This window comes from Mycteria americana, chromosome 7 (assembly GCF_035582795.1).
Source record: "Mycteria americana isolate JAX WOST 10 ecotype Jacksonville Zoo and Gardens chromosome 7, USCA_MyAme_1.0, whole genome shotgun sequence".
NCBI lineage: Eukaryota > Metazoa > Chordata > Aves > Ciconiiformes > Ciconiidae > Mycteria > Mycteria americana.
In genome coordinates, this window is record NC_134371.1 from 37,259,275 (window position 1) to 37,280,925 (window position 21,651).

At 40.3% G+C, this 21,651-nt stretch overlaps 1 protein-coding gene across 6 annotated transcripts in view; it reads right to left on the bottom strand.

Annotated features, from left to right (window-relative positions):
• Positions 1 to 21,651, bottom strand: part of SMG7 (SMG7 nonsense mediated mRNA decay factor) — a 55,197-nt gene that overhangs the window by 13,671 nt on the left and 19,875 nt on the right. For 5 of the 6 annotated variants that reach the window (XM_075507847.1, XM_075507843.1, XM_075507848.1 and 2 more), the window contains 13 exons: positions 19,187 to 19,218; positions 17,763 to 17,880; positions 16,647 to 16,779; positions 13,186 to 13,357; positions 12,265 to 12,336; positions 11,371 to 11,521; positions 10,892 to 11,027; positions 8,626 to 8,788; positions 7,358 to 7,514; positions 4,317 to 4,387; positions 3,923 to 3,983; positions 2,950 to 3,069; positions 2,040 to 2,475 (listed from right to left, as the gene is read on the bottom strand). In XM_075507847.1, the coding sequence (XP_075363962.1) occupies positions 2,040 to 2,475; positions 2,950 to 3,069; positions 3,923 to 3,983; positions 4,317 to 4,387; positions 7,358 to 7,514; positions 8,626 to 8,788; positions 10,892 to 11,027; positions 11,371 to 11,521; positions 12,265 to 12,336; positions 13,186 to 13,357; positions 16,647 to 16,779; positions 17,763 to 17,880; positions 19,187 to 19,218 (1,822 nt within the window). The remainder of the gene's footprint in view (positions 1 to 2,039; positions 2,476 to 2,949; positions 3,070 to 3,922; positions 3,984 to 4,316; positions 4,388 to 7,357; positions 7,515 to 8,625; positions 8,789 to 10,891; positions 11,028 to 11,370; positions 11,522 to 12,264; positions 12,337 to 13,185; positions 13,358 to 16,646; positions 16,780 to 17,762; positions 17,881 to 19,186; positions 19,219 to 21,651) is intronic. The other variant, XM_075507846.1, reaches the window with a different exon arrangement.

Genomic DNA, 21,651 nt, shown 5'->3' on the forward strand with positions numbered 1-21,651 from the left:
GCAAGTCTGCATGCAACCTGCCTCGGCACCTGATGTTATTTTCCCTAAAGAGCAGAGATTCAACTTATGCCACACTTTCATGATCCTATCTGAGCATGGAAGTTTTCCACTTATCTGCCAAACAGGACTAATTACTTTTCTGTAACATTCTTAACATTTTTGCTAAGTAGGAGCTGCAACATATGCAGCATTTAGGCTGGGGAAGGCAGTGAGCTATGGAGAAGATAAAAGCCTGAAATATCAAGGAAGGCCAACGCAGAGCGCTAACAGACCACCAGTCAGTGCAAAACCTACACTGGTTTCTCCTCAGTCAGGGGGAAGCAAACCTTCCCCATCTTCTGGAGCAGGTCTGGATAAATAAGTCCACCAAGCTATATAAAACAAAAGGCACTTCATTGTAATCATTGCCATAACAAATATAGCTGATGGAACTAAAAAGTCAAAATTAATTTCTATTCAACAAGAGGTGAAGAGTGATCAACCACATCAGAACAGATTCCACTACAGTTGGATTTGAAATAAGTTTTTCCTGCATTTATTATCCCTTAAGACTAAGACAAGCAAATTTCTGATAAATCAGCTGGGTTAGAATTAAAATACCTTCCCTATCCAAAAACTACACATACTTCTCAGAAGATCCGGTGGGTTTTATCGGCCTCAAGTCCTTATTTTGCAAGACAGGGGCATGAACACCGAAACAGGGAGTTGCGCTCAGGCCTGCAACCACATTCCAGATGTATTCAACAAATAAGAAACCTGCTATTCTAACTCACCTACCTAAGTTGTTTTTCAGATACCAGACCCTTGTTCAATGACTCATGAACAATTGCCACATGGTTTCTGTAGGCTACTCCCCTTTACCCCCCTTGGTAGGACCCCCTGCAAAATCAACTGCATAACACTGCCAGTTCAGACCTTCTATTTCATAATGATGATGATTAACAGCAAATAATCAGGAGGAGAACAAGAAGAATGATCCAAGGGTCCTAACACCACAAGCCGGAAAGACTGAAAGACCTGGTTTGTCTAGCCTAGGGAAAAAAAGACCTCAATTACACAGGCCTTCAGAGCAGTTGCAAAGAGGAAGACTTAAGTTATTCTGCAGACCTGTCCTGGGAAGCAGTAATAGGCTTACACAGAGGCAAGGGAGATGAAGTGCATTAGGAAATAATTTCCATTTGCAAGAACGGTGAAGAACTGACACAGTTTCTCTAGGAATAGGGTCTATATCACTATCATTAAATGCCTCCAGACGTCATCAGGGAATGACTGAGATGCAGCCAAACAATCCAGGTACAGATCAGATCAACCCTGAAACTCTACACCCTTTATTTACTACAACTCAATGGAAGTCAGACCAGTAAATTCACTATCTACTTATGAGGTGAGCATTTTTTTTACATAATGCTCACAGAAATAGAGGAAAAAAGCATGCCTCAAAAATATGACAGAGAAGAGCAGCTGATATGAAAACCAACAATTTTGAGCAAGCGTCTGAGCACAAAATTACGGTTTAAGTGCAGTGTGGCTTTCCTTACTTCCACAGAGGGCCACCTGACTGCATGCACAGTACAGAGGATCTTATTCCACATAAACAACTGGGTGCTTTTGTGATGTGTTTAATTTACTGAATTAGTCACAAGTCAACTGAACTGAATGCAGAGTACCCAGTTCCTTCCCAACAGACCAAGAGCATGACTAAGACCTGGCCATGCAAACTGCCTTGGTAGCCTGAATAATTTGTGGAACAACAGGTAGAAGTCTGTTTAAGACAGTTAGTATAGCAAAATCACCTTTCATTGCTCCCTACCTTTTCCTCCCCAACAAATTGAGACAGCATCAAGTAAAAGGGCAGAGACCCAAAGATCACTAATACCTGGTCTTTGAGATAGATGTGTTTCTATCTTTTTGTGCATTAGCTGTACCTGCAGGGCCCACAGTGAGACCTCGACTCTACTGTACTCTATACAAGCAGCGACAGCCCTGACACAAACATCGTACTGCCTAAGACGCAGTATCCCTTTGATCTAAAGGCTTACCTGAACTGCCACGTTCTGCTTTCCTGCTTCCTGCATCTTATCCAAGCCGCATTTCTTGGTCTCATTCTTTCTTTTATTGTTATCCTTCTTTCCATCATTCTTATTGGCTACTATTCCTTTGCTATAGTCCCGTCTTTCCCTCCCTACATCTTTAAGGGGATAGATTCGCCCTTGCTCTCTGTTAATTTCCCGTGGCTTAATGTTCTCTTTGAATGTGACCATTGGTTTTTCTCCTGCATCAGAGTTGTTGTTCAGGCTTCTGCCAGAGGACAGAACTGATTTGAGTCCAGGGCTCCCATCTGTACATAGTGGCTCTGCAATAGATGTTTCTTGCAAGGCGAGACTCTCTTTGGCTTCACTAGGGTCCTCTAGTAATAATTCCGGGATTTCCGTCAAAAACAACAGCTTTCCTACCTCATTTTCACACTGAATCAACCTGAAAAAGACAGAAAGGTATTGAAAAGCAAGTAGGAATAGTTTTTCACAAGGTAACCCACTTCCCCAAATTATAAAAGCAGAAAGTCAGCATATCCACCATGCATGTCTTCACCCCAACAACAAGATGTTACATCATATCTCCCAGCTAAGAGCATTCTCTAGCATGACATAAGCTCCCATACTAACCCTCTTGCTACCACTTCAAACACTGTTTCCACTTAGCTATGCTGCCATATCACTAAAAAGGACTCATAAAACATGATGCTTTACTCCAAATACATTCCCTATCATAATTAGCCTACGAAGCAATGGCATGCTGACCCACAGGACATTATCAGCACTGTCAGCATCTTGCATTCACATATCTAACTGCTGTGTCAAACAGTGGGGAAAAAAAAAAGCTCAACTCTGGCACCTGCATTACCTAAGCTTACAGCAGCAACTGAAACACACGGATGCTACTTGCAATTACCTTGGCTGGTTATCAGCAATCCATTTGCCTGTGAAGATCAGACGCTGTTGCCGTATTCGACGTTGTTGCCCTTCCTTATCTCCTGTAATTGCCTGGTGGCCTTTGGAAAAATCCAAGTTCCTAGTATTGACATAGGAGAGGGAATAATATTAATTACACAATTACCCTCTGCAACATCCTATTTCTTCAGAAATACAACTGGTTAGCATTACTCTATTATAAGCTGTGAAATTTCACCAGACCCTATTCAAAACATGACTGTTACAGCTGTCTGATTTACAGATGCAATTCTCTTCTCGTAACATGCATCTACTTTAACGAGGTTTGATGTTGTGTTTTTTTAAAAAAAAAAAACCACAAATAAACCCCTCCCAAACCCAAACAAAAACAAAAAAACCCCCACCCCCCAAAACCCAAAAAACCAAACCAAACAACAGCAAAAAAATCCCCAAAACAAACAAACAAACAAAAACCAAAAAACCCCCCAAAACCCCCCAAAAATCAAAACAAACAAAAAACCACCCCAAAATACAAAAGGCCAAAAGCTCATCTGTGTGATAATCAAAATCACAAAAATAGTAGTTGAGTGAATACATCTAATATTTAGTCAGCATTTGTGCATGATGTTAGGTACAGGGAGACAGCTAAAAACAAAGTAAAAAAATTGGCAAAGTAAAAACACACCAAGCAGTTTTCATGTAAAAGTATCCCTTTCCTCACTTCTTATATTTTTCCCTTTCAATTTACTAGTCTGAAGGCTACAGAAGAAAACCAAGAAAGTCAGGAGCGATAGTGTAAGCTCATGACTTTCCCCAGAGTTTTACTACATTGCCTATTACAGTTGTTTTGCAAAGATACCTACATCAATCCATACATTAGTAAGTACTCATAAATAAGATATTGTACAGAACAGGTCAACGTCTATCAAAAGTAGTCATCAGCAAGAGTACAGTTTCCTTCAGCTGTCACCCACCTGAACGAGGGCCTCAGAGCCAGGAATCCTTGCAACTCAAATTCTTCTGGAAGGGGGGTTGCTGGTGAATAGACAGTAAACAGCATAAGGAAAGCATGAATGCATTGAGTACAATATCATAAGCAGATAACTCAGCAAGGTCACTATACATAATAAAGCATTTTATTAACGTGCTCATCTGTGCTGGTCCACCCTGCAACCTGAGTTGCTCAGGAATGATAAAGCAGAGCAAACTGCTCGGCATGAGAAAGCAGCATTTGCAAAGTATTCATATGCACTAATATTAGAATACAACTTGCTCCCTTATTTGCTCTTCAACTGCAATTCCCCACAACATCAGGAAAACTGTGCATCTTTCCCAGTTCTTTACAGCACAGACTAAAAGCATCCTTACCATTATTATTGGATAGATCTTCTTCATGAGGCTGGAAGCTGTTTAGAAGAGAAATCAGCCACGGCCATATGCTACAAACCAGAATACAAACAAACTGTAAGTGAAAACTACAAAACATGGAATGTACCCACCTTACTAAGAAAACATTGAACTCTGTTACAGTCACAGCTTCCACTAATCCTTTGATTCCCAAGAAAAGTTAGTTTCTCCCAAGTGTCAGGGAAAAGACCACTTTCTTGAAGAACTTAAATTTTTTTTAAAAGTCAGACTAAAGTTACCAAGGAAGCCAGACTCTTGCACCACAGCATTCATTATCCAGCAAGTCAGAAAGCCTACTATGAATTTAACCAGACAAAACTATTGTATGAGCAAAAGTTCAGAGCACCTGCTTGCAATTCATGTTTTCCAGTCCAGAGCTGACTGTAAATTAATCAGGTGGGAAGCAAAACACTTTATCAAGATAAAGCTGTGCAGAAGTACTTCAGTTCTGTGAACATTAACACTGTAGTGTATCACTGAGTTACCAGAAAGGTAAGAAGGCCTATGCAAGGGTTGCACTGAGTAAGACCATTAAACTAGAGGTTAACTGGCAGTCTCCCTGCCTTGCACTGGCAATACCGGTACAAGCAATGACTGGAAATTCTTTACAAAGGCCCTGGAGCAAATAATTTAAGAATCACAACGATAACTGCATAGGTGGTTAACATTTAACTGCCACCAACAGGCTGCTTTCTCCCATTTTTTAAAAGCTCCAACCCAAAAGTCTAAGCATCCTTCTGCTTTAGTGATGGGCATCAAGTCCATAGAGGCAACAGAAAACTATTTTAAGAAGGTGACCACTGTGCTCAGTGCTAGTGAAATGAATCTCCATCTTCCCTCAGCACAGGCTTTCAGCCATCATCCAGCACCTGGACTGGAGAATTCAACATGCACCCAAAAGCCTGAGGTCAGCTGCTTTCCTGCATTACCGGAGGGACTCGAAACATTAGTGTAGAGAATAAGCATAAATATAAACTAAGCAATAGCTCCTTCCCATGACTGACAAGGAACAGGAGGAGGGGAAAAAAGGGAGAGTGCAAGTCTGTTGCAACCTAAAGTAAACTGCAAACTTCCCGTACAACATTTGAAATAATGAGATTTCATAATAAGAGATCTCCAAAGAAGAGTTATGTAGTGATACACGTAAAAATCTAGACCTAATGTGACTTCCACAGAGCAGGTTTGGAAAACTCATTTCCAAAGAGCACACACTAGTACTGATGTAGTAATTTCTGTCCTCAGTTCTTGCCTTCAGATTCATCTACTTTTCTAGGTAAACATGTTTCCTTCCTATTTCAGATGCTCATTCAGTTTGGGGTAGGATTACTTATCCACAGGAAAATGATAAGCATAGGAGTGGGGACAACTGAAAGTTTGAAAACGAATAAGGATTATTTATTGAACCAAGAGCACAATTAAGTACAAATTCAGAGTAAGGAAGACTTTTCAATATAAAACAGACATCGGGTTATTAAACAGAGGCCAATAAAGGCGTGCGCATGCACGTGTGTGTGTTTGTGTAGTCTGCAAAGAATGACTTTCATTAGGATCTTCCAATAGAAATAAAAAGAAAACTCTCACCCTTACAAATAATGGGTAAGAACAGTAATCTCAACTTTTTAGACCCAACAAATGTAATGGCTACTAATTAATGCCCATTTTGACAACTCTTAGCAGTACTTAACTTTCTTTTCAAGTTCACCTGTGCATTTTACAGCTGTTTGCTGCCCACTTTACAACTCCTTTGTATGATGAGTACCTCAGAACATCATGTTATCACACCACAGATTTAAAAACCAGGTATGTTCTTTAAAGGCAGCCTGATAGTTTTATGGGCAGAAGGACCAACTCTGGCTAACTCAAAATATACATTCACACCTGAAGATTCATTTTGCTACTCTATAAAGTACTGCCTGCATCTCCTCTCTGCAAGGACTACTTGATACCAAGTAGTAATCTTCCCTATTAAAATACTGGTATAAAGTCTTCCTTCATAATATGCATACAGTAATACTTATTACCATCTCAAAACAATTTATGAACTCTTATTTTCCTTAATCTTGCCTTTGGAACTCTGGAATTGAAGTTCCCACAGCTCTAGGTCTTTAGGTTTTGCACACATTTGAGCGAGTCTTATTACTCATTTAGCAAACCGAGGTTATAGGGACCCCTGCTCCCCATACATCAATGTACAGAAAATGCAAGCCTTGGCTAGAATCGCATCTTACACCACACACTGCCAAGAGAGAGCTGAAACCACTGTGGCACATCACACAAGATCAGCTAAGCAAACTGGTTTCACACTGTTTTCCTTATAGTGGCCATCTTTGGCAAAATACTCATCCAGCTGTGTCAGTAACAATCACTCCGATATGAAGAAACATCTTGCAGGTCAGAAACACTTTATTGAATTGCTATAACTCATGAAAAGTTAACAGGCTATAAAAAAAGTTGTTGAGTTTTGAACTATTTCTGCCTCTAATCTCATAAATTTAGGCTTAAGAGAAAAATCAGAGCAGCAGTCCAGAACAGTAATGCCTGTGCTGACATTTAAAGACCCCCTCTACTAAATTCAATCTAATTCCTGGATGACGAGCCAGGAAAACTGGATTCCAGCACTGCCCAAGAGATGGCTTAATGCATGAAATTAAAGCAAGTATTCTCCTGCCACCTACCTCAATAAATCTGAGAAATCATTACAAGAGATTAGACTAAGGGTACACTCAGCAGTTATGCTCAAGTCAGACATTATAAAGTAGATCCCTCTGATCTTAAAAGAAAAAAAGTTACATGCAAACCTAAAGCCAATTAAAAAAGTGAATTTGCTCATGTAGCCCACAAGTCTCATGTTTTGTTTTATGAACTTTTTAGCACATACATTCTCTATCATTTTGATGTCTGTTAATGAGTTACACAATCACTTTTCCCATTACTAATTGGTTTATCATCAGTTATTACTACTTCATGCAACTAAATGTATCAAAAGAAAGATCAACACTCACTACCGTCTTTCATCAACCACTGCCTCCTGGAAAACACTGGGCCTAAGTTTCAGCCAGTCCATTGAAACCTTCACAGCTGGAAGAGGATATGCAGCCTCAGAGTCCTCCTGGTAGTCATTTTGTAAAGGACACTTGCACAGAACTCCAAGAAAGGACACTAGAAACAGAGCAGAGTAAAAAACCAACCAAATAAACAAACCACAAAACAAAAACCCAAATGATGCAGGAATGACACTTTAAAGTTGACCAAATAACCTCATCAAACACATCCCACCCCTAAAACCCTATTCTTAAGGGCTAGTTCTTTAAAACAAAGCAGCCCAATTACTTAATCTTAAAAAAAAAAAAAAATAATCTATCAGCAGATCAGAACACCTTTTTTTCAGTAAAGTTTTCTACCACGAAGCAGAATCTTGGTGGTTTTTTCTCCCCTCTCCTTTTTAAGTGTCATGGCGAATCATTTTGGTAAGTTAACAAAATCCGGTAAGACAAGCCCATTACAATAATTCATTTATTTCTTAGAAATGACCAACTCAACTATCTATCTGCATTTTATCCATTTTCCCAGGTCAGCAGGCACACAAGTCCACCAGAGCTAGCTCTGCAGGCATGCACCCAGCACAGACCCATCAGGGCACACAGCTGAGAAACAGTAACCACACCAGTGTGACCATGGTGCTTTCAGAATCAACTCCAGACTGGAATCTGGAGAAATTCAGCTATTCAGAGATGTAGGTGTTTATGGGGCAAGATCAGGTTAAGCAAATCAGCATTATGTGGCTAGAGTCTAAAATGCTCTGCACTCCTACTTATCTCCTTGTTGATATTATCAAGAGCACAGAAGCAGTTGAGGTCCTAGTTCAGTCAGCTTCAACTTCAGTCCTGTTGAATCAGAATTAGCTCCATTCAAAGCAACTCAAACTGCATTGCAGCCAACTGCGGAGCAGCCCCACAAGCAGGGTACTACCCACTGCCAAGCTGGATCCAACTTTGTACCCAAGTTAAAATGTTCTTTCAGAACCAGGGAAAAGATGCAGAGTTCTGTAAAGCTTCAAACAGAGTAAGTCCAGGGCACATAAAGCCAGTGTTAGTCAGCACTGCTAGACATAAACGGTCCTGTGCAACTATCTCCTCTCTTAACTTTCTCCCATAACATCTATTCTCATCACCTCACATAACCATTAAGCTAGATGCTGACAGCAAATTACTAATGGATTCCACATAAAAACGAAAGAGAAATACAAAAATCAATTACTTTTCATACTTACTGAAGAGAGCCAGTAACTGTGTCCAGCAGAGCTGCTCATCCTGGCTGTAGCTGTGCTGCTCCGTTTCATTGCTGAAGTCTCGCAGGTGATGTAGTTGAAACAGATTGATAACAGTAATATGTACTAACTGCTGAGAATTGAAGGCCTTCTGGAATAACAACCTCTGCAACAAAGACGCATGTATGATGTATGTATTTTTATATGGTAAAGCACACACTTGAACAGATTAGTAGTTGCTACTTCACTGCTTGACTAATACTTCTGCCCTTAAGGCAACATTCATTCTAGATTTTATTTTCAGGTCATCCCTATTAGCACAGCACTGGGCTTCCCAGGAGGACATAGGCAGATGCCTACTGTTGAGCCCAAGGTTTTTGCTCATACACCAACTCATATGCACAACAAATCAACATCCCCTTGGATATGGTTCTCTTTCAGAGCAAGTGCAACTTTAATGTTGCAATGACAGCATTGCAATGCAACTGCAAGAACTGCAGAGGCATGTATACCCACTGTATTTTTCAGTCTTTCAAAGAAACAGCACAGAGAAGGTGACATTTAAAAAAACCAAAACACCCCAGGAAAATTTAACTACTGCACGGTTATGTATTAAAAGACTAATTCCACATCTAACTTCATGGGTCATGGAATGCCATGGTGGACTAAAATAGCGTGAGCTATTTACAAATGCATTTCAGTAACTATGCTGTAAAAGACACTTCTCAAAACAGGAAAAGAAACTTTAATGGGTTTTTTTGAGCATTGTGAAAAAAAAGGAAATATCCTAAACCAGAACCAACTTATCTTCAGACACAACAGTCAGGGAGGCAAGTGGATTAACCAGCATAAGCATCAGGAAAAGGTTTGAGCTCCACATTCAACCTTGATTTTTAGTTAAGGGCATGAAGCACTCTACAGCTGACAACTCAAACTGGCAGAGCTGTCAGCAGCAGAATTGTGGGCCTGACTGAACACTCCTAACCCTACAACTGCTCTCCTCATTCAGAGTTAAAATCAGCCACAAAGTTAAAGTGATTATCCACTATACAGCCAATTTCACATCCACATTCAACCCATTTAAGTCAGAAGAGTTGCCCTCTAGTAAATTAAGCCTTATGTTGCATAATATAAACAAAAAAGTAATCTAAGCAACAAAGCAGGGCTCAATTAGCTCTATTTTAACACCCTGGATCAGTTCAGAAGAATAAGACTGTTCCACATGCCTGAGCCATGCTCATAATTATTGATTATAAGCACTGTGGAAAAAGTAGTACTTGTTCAACAGCCAACATCACACACAAAGAAATACAATTATTTAATTTTGAAACAACATTAACTCCCACCGTTCAAGCAGATCACATTCAAAGCTAATACAATTCACAACAAGTTTTGCGGGTTTTTTAAATTTATTTTAAGGACAGTTTGGACCTAGCTGTAGCAGCCTAATTCAATGCAAAAATACAAAAAGACACTGTAAAGAACATTTGTAATTCTTCATATTGCTAAGACCACCTTTCCCTTTCTTAATTTGGAAAAACATCAACTGCTCTATTGAACATATCCATGCTACCTGCTCATTTTCCACAAATTAAGATGCTGAAGCACAGCAGTTTCCAAAAGGCACCTAACAGTTAATACGATGTCCTCTTTGAAACTGTACTACCTTGTACAAATACCTCACAAAATTCTCTTTGTTTCAGTCTTTGCTATATTGTCCAACTTCATGAGATGGCTATATTAATGGGTACTCCTGGATTTTCCAGAGGGAACATGTTCTGAATAGTTCTAGTCCACACACAAATTAAGGTTGTACTGGAACACTTTTTAAAGGCAAACCGCTGATAGGCGAGGCAAGTTGTCTGAGGAAGAGTATAAACAGCCTTAATAACCAGTGGGAGTGAATGAACGCTATCCAAAAATGAAGCGCTCAAAATTCCTCAGGCAACTGAGTCAAGACTTCCCAGATTAATCAAGTGCTTTTCACAGGTATCCAAGAATCATTCAGGTTAAAGAGCAGAGAATCAACGGTGGTCATTGATTTCTCCTGTATCTCCACCAATAACGCACCACATGTCAAATGGGAAAAATCCCTACCATTTGCAGAAGTCAACAGAACTATCCAGTGTTAGTTGCGATGCAAACCTTTCATAACTGGCCGTAACAGCTTCCTGGCATGTGAGGAAGTTATTACTGGACTGTAATTTCAGAATTCAGCTGCTAAAAATACTCTCCTCAATACACTAATTAATATTCTGTTAGAACTAACCTTGAACTGTTCTTCCAGCTTTTCTCGAAGAGGGCTCAGTTTCTCCAAGCTCTTACTCAGGTACACATGGCCATGGAATTTAATAAATGCCTTGATGAAGTCAGACACACTCCATCGAGTCTTCACCTCATCACGACTACATTCAGAAAAGAAATATCTGACTTCAGCCTTTGCAATTAGACACAGCTACACATAACATTACGTACTTTGAAGTTCAAGAAAGGAGGAATGTCCATGCAAAACTACTTTTTCACATTAACACAATACACTTATTTCCTGCATTCACTATTCACACTCTGGAGCATCCCAGACACAAACTCTTCTTTGTTCCACACACATGTAAGGATGCTCTGACTGGACGGGGGTCGAGGAACTTCTGTTGCTACTACCAAATATGAATAACTTCTGGCAAGGGAGGTACCTTTGGAAGAAGCCTCCTCTATCTTATCCGACTGGAAATAAATTATGCTTAGTCTTACCTTTCCAGTGCTTTAGAAAGTGCTTTTTGTAGGTTAGTGGACGCAGCTGGGAAAGGAAACTTCACAGCAATGCTTCTGCAGTAGTAGAAAATTGTGGTCAAGTGGTCTCCTTTGGAGGAAGCTAGAATAGCCAACTGATTATAAGGCTGACCTAAGGAGAAAAAGACAAGTAGTCCAACAAGTTGGCATGGACTGAAGCCTGCTAGATTTCAGCCTAAGTATGGTCACCTTAAAAGGGAGCATGAAGCCTAAAATCTTCAGCATACAAGGTTCAGATTCATCTGCTGACCCTTTTATTCCAGCTTCATATCAGTACCACTCAAATAAAAAAAGCTTCCAAATTCGCAGTACATTTTTTCTTGTTTGTTGGTGGTGGGGTTTTTTGGTGTCTTTTTTTTTTTCTTTAAACACATGCTTTAAAACTGGACAAGAAATATGGTGTAAAAAGCTAGGTACCTGAACTAAAGAAGCTCTTAACTTGCATGAGCAACTTGAAAAGTCCAATTTTAGCTACTAAACTTTACAAAATGCCATGTGAACAAGCAATAAAAGAAAAAAGTGCTGCTGCTAGGCAAGTTTTCATTCATTAATTGTACTTTATAACATATGAATGTGACAGTATAATGTAGCAGTAGTGAAGCCTTGAAGTGAAGCTGTGCATTAACTTTTTTTTTTTTTTTTAAATCTTCACAAAAAGGAGACAAGTGACACAGATCAGGCAAACAGGTACTATCTAAATGATTTGCCGAAGGATCAGGCTTTGTTGCATGATTATTTTGGGTACTTGGGGAGGAAGTTTATATAAAAATCCCAAGTTTCCAACTGCCACACAAGGAAAGCAATAGCCCAAATCTTCTTGTGGAATTATGAACCTAAAAGGTATCCCAGACTCACCATTAGAAGGGACAAGCTGAGCTGCATGTCTGTAGTAAGACTCTGCCTGGCTGGTCTGATTCCTATAGCGAGCTAACAACAAAAAAAAACAAGTTGAGACAAAAAAATTCAACTCTCCCATACTTACTTTAATACAACCCAGTTTACCTGATGAGCATTTTACTATTATTTTAGAAATAAGCATCAGAAGAATATACAATTACACCAAGCAGCATGAAGATTCAAAACGTTGAATTTTAAGGTGGTTGGTTTTTCCTCAGATCCTATTGTCACAGCTTACCAGTTCTTATTTAGAAAGATGATGTGCCAACAGCATCACATCCAGACAGCTAGAAATATTTTTCATACTTCTTTGCACAATCAGCAACTAGATCTCTTTTAGGTTATTACAAAAGCAATTGCAGATTCCTGTGAAAAGAGAACTTTCTACAACACATAGTTCTACTCTAATCAACAAAGAAATAAACCTGTTGAACTTAATGTAAAAGAGAAACGTTGTTTATGAAAGGCTGGATTTCTACCTGTTGCCTTTGTACACAAGAATTAAAAGTAATGTTCTGAAAGGGAGAAGTATGCTAGCCTGCTGCAACAAGCTTTTGTAATAGTTACCTGTTTCAACATTTCACTATGCCTACCAGCTATAACATGATTAGTATGCTAGAAGACAGATTCTAGCAAATCACTAGAAAGCTAGTGATTAACTGTCTCCATGAATCAATGTGTAACACATATTAGAAAAGTCTAACAGCATTGCTTTCCAGACCTTTCCCCCTGCAGCAACCACTAAATATACAATCAGCTACTAGCTACTAATTTGGAGCACACTCGGTCAGTTGCCCAGGATATGTACAGATCCCTCTTTGTGAAGGCTGAACACAGGTAGAACTCAGTGTCCCACCTCTTTTTCTTTCAAAAACTCACCAATATCTCCAAGGTGGACAAGGCAGTGCTGGCAGATGTAAGAGCAGGAGCTAGATTGCGGCTTCACTATGGCGCTGGTGTGCGTCTGTTTATTGCTAATGATTCCCAGCTGGGAAGACTTTACACGACATGGCAAGTCTACATTAAAAACTGTGCACAATTCCTGTAATAACTAGAAAAACAAGTCTAGTTTAGTAGCAGCTAGAGACAGTAATCAGAAAAGTATTGAAACAACAGACAAAGCTAGCAGGTCATCGCTCAGAGGCACAGATTAGCTAAACATATTTGAAATGAACAAGCCTAGGTTACTGAAAGTGAGACTTTAAATTACATTCTCCATATGGAAGTCATTGAGCTCCATGCTGCATTATTCTGTCCAGAAACATGAAGAGAAGTTTTACTTCTCTTCTGTAAGAAAGAGCTGTGCATCCCAAACCAGTAAGCAACTCAATTTCTATGATACTTAAATTACCAAGTGTGCATCAGTGGAGATTGACTATCAGCAGTCTAAAAATGTTGCTGCTTTTTTTTTTTCTTTTTAAACAGGCCACTCTTAAGAGGAACACAGTCTTTTTTATACCTAGATGAAGTGACACCATTCTCTGAAAATAAGAGAAAGGAATGCCACTCATCCGAAGAAGCAGCTTGTTCCAACGTAAGAAACAGCACTACCCTGGCTTATACTTTAGAGAGAAGCTGGAACAAAACCAAGTTTGTAGGCAACGCAAGGCTATAGTGGCCAACAGTTCAGTGGCTGAGTTGTCAGTAAATATTTGTGCTAAGCTAACAGTGAGACTCTTTCAAAGAACAAGGCATCAGCTACTTGATCAAATATCTCAAAAGCTGATTGAAGGAAAACCTGAACTTTGGCATTCTATTTAGTGCTTTTGAAGTTTTTTCTAATGGACTCCAGCAAATACTCTGGACAGTAACAGTAACCACATAGTGATGAAAAGCGTTTGTTCTACTGTGTTACAGGGTTAAAAATGCAAGTAAGAATTGACAGACTTTCTCCCAGCTGGGAACACACTCAGCCTCCAAATAAAAAAGACCTTCAGCAGGGTTCCACTTCCAGATAAAGGCATATAGAAAGCCCAGGGCTGACAGAGATGTGCACTCTGTCAACGGCTAAACATGCAATACAGTGCTTTTGCTTGCTGCAGAAAAAGGTTTGTGTTACACCTCCCTCCCCTTTTGCTCTGTCTTTTATACAGTAGATAAAAATCCCCACATGAGAGGGATCTCACAGGTGAAAGCTGGATAAAAGAGAGAAACTTGACATCTTCCAATATGCTGAATTAGGAGAATTCATGCTCTCTTTCAAAGATGTCATTTACACAAGCCTCACAGTTGGAGAGCAGCTATTTTGCCTGAGCAAAATCTTTACAGACTAAAAATGGGACGATTAACATCACAGCAAACAGAGAAAGACAACCCAGTCTGAGGTGTCATACACAAGAGCAGCAAAATTCCCTGGTACACTGCAGGGAAGAACAAGCCTTTTACAAGACAAACTGTGTAGATCGTAGAAAACCCTTGGCAACCGTGCCACTGCCTGTCAAACTGGCTGCTTCAAATAAGAAGCTTTCCAAAGAACAATGCTCAAGGGGAAGGGGGGGGGGGGGTGCGGGAATATAATCACACAGATTCTGGAAAAAAACTGAGTTGCCTTGCAGATGTTCAGAATCAAACTAGGAACTGACACAATAAGAATGACCTGCTGTGCATGTTGTAACCTGAAGACGGTGCAAACTAGCCACGACAAAGTCTAGTTAGACCACTACTTGAGATAGAGGATTCAGCAGTGACAATGTTGCTGAAACATACAAATGAGAGGAAAAAAGGAAAGAAAGGCAAGTTAACTTTAAGGCCATTATCACACACTGACTCTTATTGTCCATAATCTACAAGCTGAAATCTAACATTGCAAAGAGAGTACAGGCAAAACACTGGCAATAAGGAATAAATACATGAACAGGAATCACGCCCCTTTTGCAATTAACTGAAAACCTTGCAAAAGATATTTAGCTCAAGAGCCCTCACCAATACAGCTTTGCTTAAGGGGAAGAAAAGCTCCTGTAACTGAGGTTAGCAATTCTAAATAATTGTTGACAAAAATATAGAACTAAGACTGAAAATGTGCTTGTAAGCCTGGGAGTCCTGATCAAAAAAACAGCAAGACATTATATGTTGTAAATGCTACATAATACTCTTGGGGACAACCACCCTACTTAAATGCACAACCGTGGTAGGCACTAAGTTAGGTATTATACAGAAAAAAGCTGTATTCAAACATGTATGTAGTATGTACATAGTTCTTGGAAAACATTAACTCAATGCTCACCATCAGCATTAGGAGTTACAAGGAAGGGACATAGAACAAACCACAAAGCATTAAGGCATCACACACATCCTCACTGCATCTGCATTTTGGAATTCTGCATGTATTTCTGTTCTTGAATAACTGGAGCCAAGAACAAAACTGATTATCTTTGCTTATCCTTTGCTATATAGGGGAATACTCACATTTTTCAAAATGAAAAGGAATTATGACAATGGCCCACAAATTCATACATAGTAATGAGAAGGTGAATAGAATTTTTTAGAGAAATGGCAGAAAAAAAGAACTAAGAGTACAATGAAATTATCAGTTAACATGTTTGTTGGGGGTGGGGTTTTTTTGTGTCATTTCTCTTAGACATTACAATTAAAACACAGAATTCTTCACCACAGATCACTGCAGAGACCAGAGTAAATGGCTTTAAGAGGGACTGGAGAGTCAATGAAGGCTAGACATCCTAATAGCTAGATGATTCAGATACAAACTAGCTCAAGAAGGCAACAAATGTACAGCCAGAAAGCCAGAGACTAGAGCAAGGAAGTATCATTCTACATTCTCCTGTCCCTTAATGCTCACTCTGAACAGTCACAGCAGAGTTCTGTAAGAGACAAAATATGGGGCTAAATCGACCTTTGACCTTACCCAAAGATGTGGGTTTTAGGCTTTAAAGCAGATTCTATGGAAGGGAACTTAAATTGTTGCTATATTTTATGGGACATCAAAACAACTACCAGATTCGCAGAAGTTTGAGATCAGCTAGGGGCCACAGCTGATCGAAAGCACATCCCCAGCTTTGTAAACATGTTCTACTGAGAGCATCAGTGTTAGCAAGGTAACCTGCTTCCTCCAGAACAGCCATAGTTTCCTACACTAAGGGAAAAGAACAGATTTTTACCCACCTAAAACTGATCCTCCCACCCTTCCTCAAAGAGATTAATACTAGTTCTTCATGCTGGTTTGATATCAGAGCTCATCTCTCATGAGCAGTTGCTGGAGCAGCATAGGAGATTTGACAGCCAAAGCTTTGTAAAGGACCCGCATGTAAGCGGGATAAGGTTGAAGCACACTTGCTTCCAGACTATGTAAATATACCACAGCCAACATATTTTTTGCAACTCACCTGTGTGTAGAAGCCACTAGCTGCCTCTAAGAACAGAGAGAGGTTCGCCTGAACTTCGCTTCGATTTGGATTTGCTCTATTTTTCGCCTGACCCTGTAGCGTCGTGATCTGATTTTTAAAGGCATGATTCCAACTGAAAACAAAAGAAGTGTTTTCCTTTTTTACTTTGGAAGTGCGTTATGCAGATAGCATAAGCAACAGGAAAGAACTATTTAATTACATAGCATCAGACATGAAAATGAAGTATATTCAAATTCAGACAACATTCAGATTAGAAATAATGTTAAATGCAGAAGAATTACCTTTCCCTTCTCATAACTAGAGAAACCAATCCTGATATTGTACAGGTAACACTGACTGTAACAGCATTAATATTTGCTTGTAATTGTTTTGTTTTAGGCAGCATAGCTCTCTTCTGAAAACAGGATGTGGGGTATAGAAATTTGAGTTAAAAATAATTCAGCATCTGGAGGCATGGACAGCACAACTCAGCCAGCCTACTCATCTTGATTCCCTCAGAGTGCTAGAACCACCACATGCTTCTCAACTAAACCTGTTACAACCCATGTCTGCATCTTAAATAACAGGGAATGAACTCAGGGCACGGAGAAAACCCAGCAGGATCTTCCCCTGATTCCCTGATGCCATGAGCACCCCGGTACAGTTCTCTCCTGATATTCCTCCCTGTGCCCAGCCCTACCTGGGAGGACTTAAAGTAAGGATCTTTGGCAGCTACTCAGCTCCTGTTAGACCTTGCTCCTTTGAGCAAGGTGATTGCCTCAGGCAAATTCCCTCCTTTCTGGAAACTCCAGACTTCAGCCCTTCCCTGACAGCACAGATCACTGATGTTTCTTAGCTCTCTCCCTTCCATCTGGCTCACCAAAACCCACTCCTGCATGACATGGCTGCTACTAATTGTCAGAGGTAAAATACTAACCTATTGAATGCTCATCAACTCTGCAGTGCATTCTCATGTTTCACCCATAGCACAGCTCTCCTTTTAAAGGAAATAATACAACCATTTCATAGGATACAATCGCTTTTCTGGAAGTCTCAGGGTTTCCTGCTCATCAGCCCGGATTACATATATACATACAAATTTATTGAGGTACTTACAGGTCCTGCTCAACTTTTTTATCTAAAGCATATTCCAAATCGGTCACTAGCATTTTCTGATATAAGTCCTGTAGAGCCTGTCTGGACGTCCAGACTTCTGCTGGACCCAGCTTCGAATCTGAGCAACAAAAACAAAACACAGACACAACAGTTTTTGTAATACTCAAACTTATGGAGTTACTCCAACTGATTTTTCACTCACCTACCAAAGGAAAGAACATAGCACAGTGCAAGGTTTCCAATGCCAAACACCCGCTTTTATCACAATTCATCAGAACAGTGAAATCCAAGAACTACAGAGGGACTGGGGATTAACCGATCACTGATTAACTGATCGGTCTCCTACAACACCAGAACTAGATATGAGCAAAGTCAGAAGCTGGCAAGTTAAAAAACCCCAAAACAGACAGAAGGAGGTGATTCTCCGTAAATCATTAAGCTGCAGAACTTCTTGCCACTGGATGAATTTAGAAAAATTTCCAGAGTAGCCTGAAAAAATTAGCAGAAAAGAAATCCATCAAGGGATGCTAAACAGGACAGTTCCTGGAGCCAACGCTGTTGGTATTTAGGAGAACATTGTGGGCAAGTACTACTGCACGCTTGCCATTTTCTAACTCTTTGGTAGCTATCTGCTTTCCATCACCAAGGGTGAATGCAAACACTGCTTCCTGCTACCACGGAGTCCAATTTCCCATGCCTTGTAAAATCACCTGAGCTGGGGCTGCAGGAGCACAAGGGATGGGCCTCACCCCAGGGAAACCATTCTGCTGATGGTGTAGCCACTCCTGCTGGGTTAGATGGATCCAGGCAGTTATACTGTTCCTATGGGGACTACACCAACCTGCTACCTGTACTACACCAAGGTGGTAAGCATAGCTGAGCATAGGTTCATTATGCAAGCTGTGTGTACTGCATGGCTGATACATTAACATTAACCATTTCCATTTTCCATAAATATATACAGCTTAAAACACAGCTTATAGCATTTCGTAGCATCTATGAGTTGCACTTTCATAACACACAAGGTAGCATTCAGACCAACATTTCCATCGCCCAGGTTTCTCAAAACCAGACAGATCCTTCTCCCCTTGCTAATCCCAAGTACAGCAGTTCCTGTGACAGGTTGGACAGCAGTCTCTTTCTCTTCCCCAAAGGGAGAACACTATGGGAAAGGACTAAGGGCATGATCTCTACCTCCAAATGCTCTAAAGCACCCAAAGTCAACTTTAATAATACATGTATTTTAGGTACAGGAAAGAGGGGCACAGTTGCTAAAATGCTATTTATTTATATACAGAGGACAAACCTTTAATATACTTTCCAGAGAATTCTTAGGAACAATAAGCATAAGGAACACACAAAAGGAAAACAAAACCAGGAATCAAGTATTAGCAGTTAGATCAACTGCATAATAAAGCAATTACCTGTCATGTCAGCCTTCAGGACTTCTGCCTGCCTGTAAGAAAGCAATAAAACAATAAATTAGGAACAGACCGATCAAAATAATTGAATTATGCTAAAGCACATTCATGCAACAGTGAGTAGAGAAAGTGGGGCCAGCTCCGTAGAGGCTGCCTACAACCTACACTGCTATAGTTTACCCCATGAAGTATGGATTTGAGCTACTGTTGTTCAACAGTATGACTTCTTCTAATTCATACCGCAACAAAAGTCAACCATTCACTTTTCCCTGCTTAGTTTACACCTCTTTCAGAGAAAATATAAACTAAAAAACCCTTACACTATATTTTAAGCTTTACCTGGCAGCAGTGTCCTGCCAACATTAGTGATATCTGCTTACCTGTAACTGGGAATTTGATAATAACTTTAAGTTGTCACATGTGAAATGCAGTAGCCAACACAGAGCAAAGCAAACTCCCATCGGTGCTTGTCAGCACGTTGCTACAGCCCTCCTGCCCCTCCGTGCTGCACTAGCTTTCCTTAAGGAGAGGCGATAAAAAGACTATAGCTTCCCCAACTACCTCTCTCCCTTGCACTGCCTCCCTAAAGTCATGGTTTGATCAGGTTTTCAAGAAAAAAAAAAACAACAGAACATACAGAAAGAATGGCAACTATGGGTGACCAACTACCACACCTTCACTGAACATCCTCTGCAAATCCCCACTGCTGGTGGAGGCTGGCAAACAGTTTCTCAAATAAAGGAACATCAGGACACAGTCCTCATTAAATAAATATTTATGAATGGTCATCAATGGCTGGATGGCGCAGCAATCGAGTTGCTACAGTTAAGCACTGCCAGCAGTACATAAAACTTCAAGGGGCAGCACTACTGGCCTGTCTGACCGACACAGAATTAACACAGGGCAGGCAAAGGCAGAAGGGACATAAGGCTGCCTGGTTTGGCTGGGTTTTGGTGGAACATGTCCCTTTCCTTTTGCTACACTCAAATGTTTGCATATATTTGCAAAGAGTGCAAGCTTTCCATACCAGACATGGAATCCTCCTAGCATACAAAATACCCACTTCCACCTGCCTCCCTCAGCAAAAAGCTAGATAGAAGTCGCACTGTGACTAACATGAAAGTCAGATGCCAGCTTGGGAAAGAATGGAGAGCCAGGAGAAAGCATCACCTAATCCCTAAAGAGGCTTCAGAAACAAGCATATACTCTCTCTTGTCAAAGTGAAGTTGTGGTAACTGTAAAAATAGTTTTTCAGGTTGTTCTGGGTTCTACCTACTGGCCACAAATTATAGGGAAGGTTTTGAGATCCACATCAGGATTAAAAAGATATCATAATAGTGCCAGTACTTCACTAGGAAGATGTATATTGGCAAGTCCCTTCACCAAATTTCTATTTATTAAATGCAAGAATTGTCTGTAGCAACTCACCATAGTCACCACAGTGTACCATCCAAGAAGCAATGGGATGCTCCAAGGGCTTCAATTAAGTTGAGAATATCTTAACTGGTCCCAGAAGTAAATGTGTACGTTCCTCACCTGCTTCACAAATTTAATCTATTTAAAATAACTTTTTTAGTTTATTTCTTTCCAGAAGGAGTTAATACATTTTTTTAACTCCTAACAACAGGGTATTCTGGAAGAAGAGATATCCTATTATTACTGACAGGCAAGCAAGGAAAAACTTAGATATTGTGTCACGAGAAAGCTGAAAGCCCAAGAAACATGTCTGCCTCATCCACATGGAGGTAACGAAAGGCACCTCAGCAATGCCCTTCCTGTTGCTTTCCCGACGGGAAAGAGCAGATCTTTTCCCCCACACAGCTAAGAGGAGCTGACAAGGGATGGCAATCTCCTCTGCGTGCTGCACCTCAGGAGCCTCTGCGACGCTGACCTGCAAGTCTAGTCAAGCACAAAGCTGAGCAAATTCTGAGATGCTATGACTTGGCAGCTAGAAATGCCACTTCTCAGAAGGAAAAGCTGACTTGCTCAGGTGCAGAAGTCTCTTTTTTGAACGGCCAGCCAAGTTAATATAGTTTGGCTCACACTTTAAACACCTGCCAGTTGTGCAAACTTTTTCTCTGAGCTGAGAACATGATCTGCGCTGCCAAAGTCATGAATCCTACTGAGAGGCTCAGCCCGAGCAGGACACACAGTACTGCTCCAGCAAACACGAGCCCAGAATTCTCCTCCAGGCAAAAAGGCTCTGCCCTTTAAAAGCCAAGAACTGCTCCTCTGAAAATTACTTGTGCAGAACTACCTTCCACTGTGTTAAAGTACTAATCTTTTAAGGGGGAAATACAAATAGCACCATTGTAAAGGCTTTCTTTTCATAAAGTTTTGACCAGCTGTTTCCTGGAGAATTTAGATGAAGAGAGCCTCAACCCCTACATCAGTGCAACTTCTGACAGATGCTCTGTAAATGCATAGCCCTAACAATATGGCTGGACCTGAACTTTTACAAAAAAGAT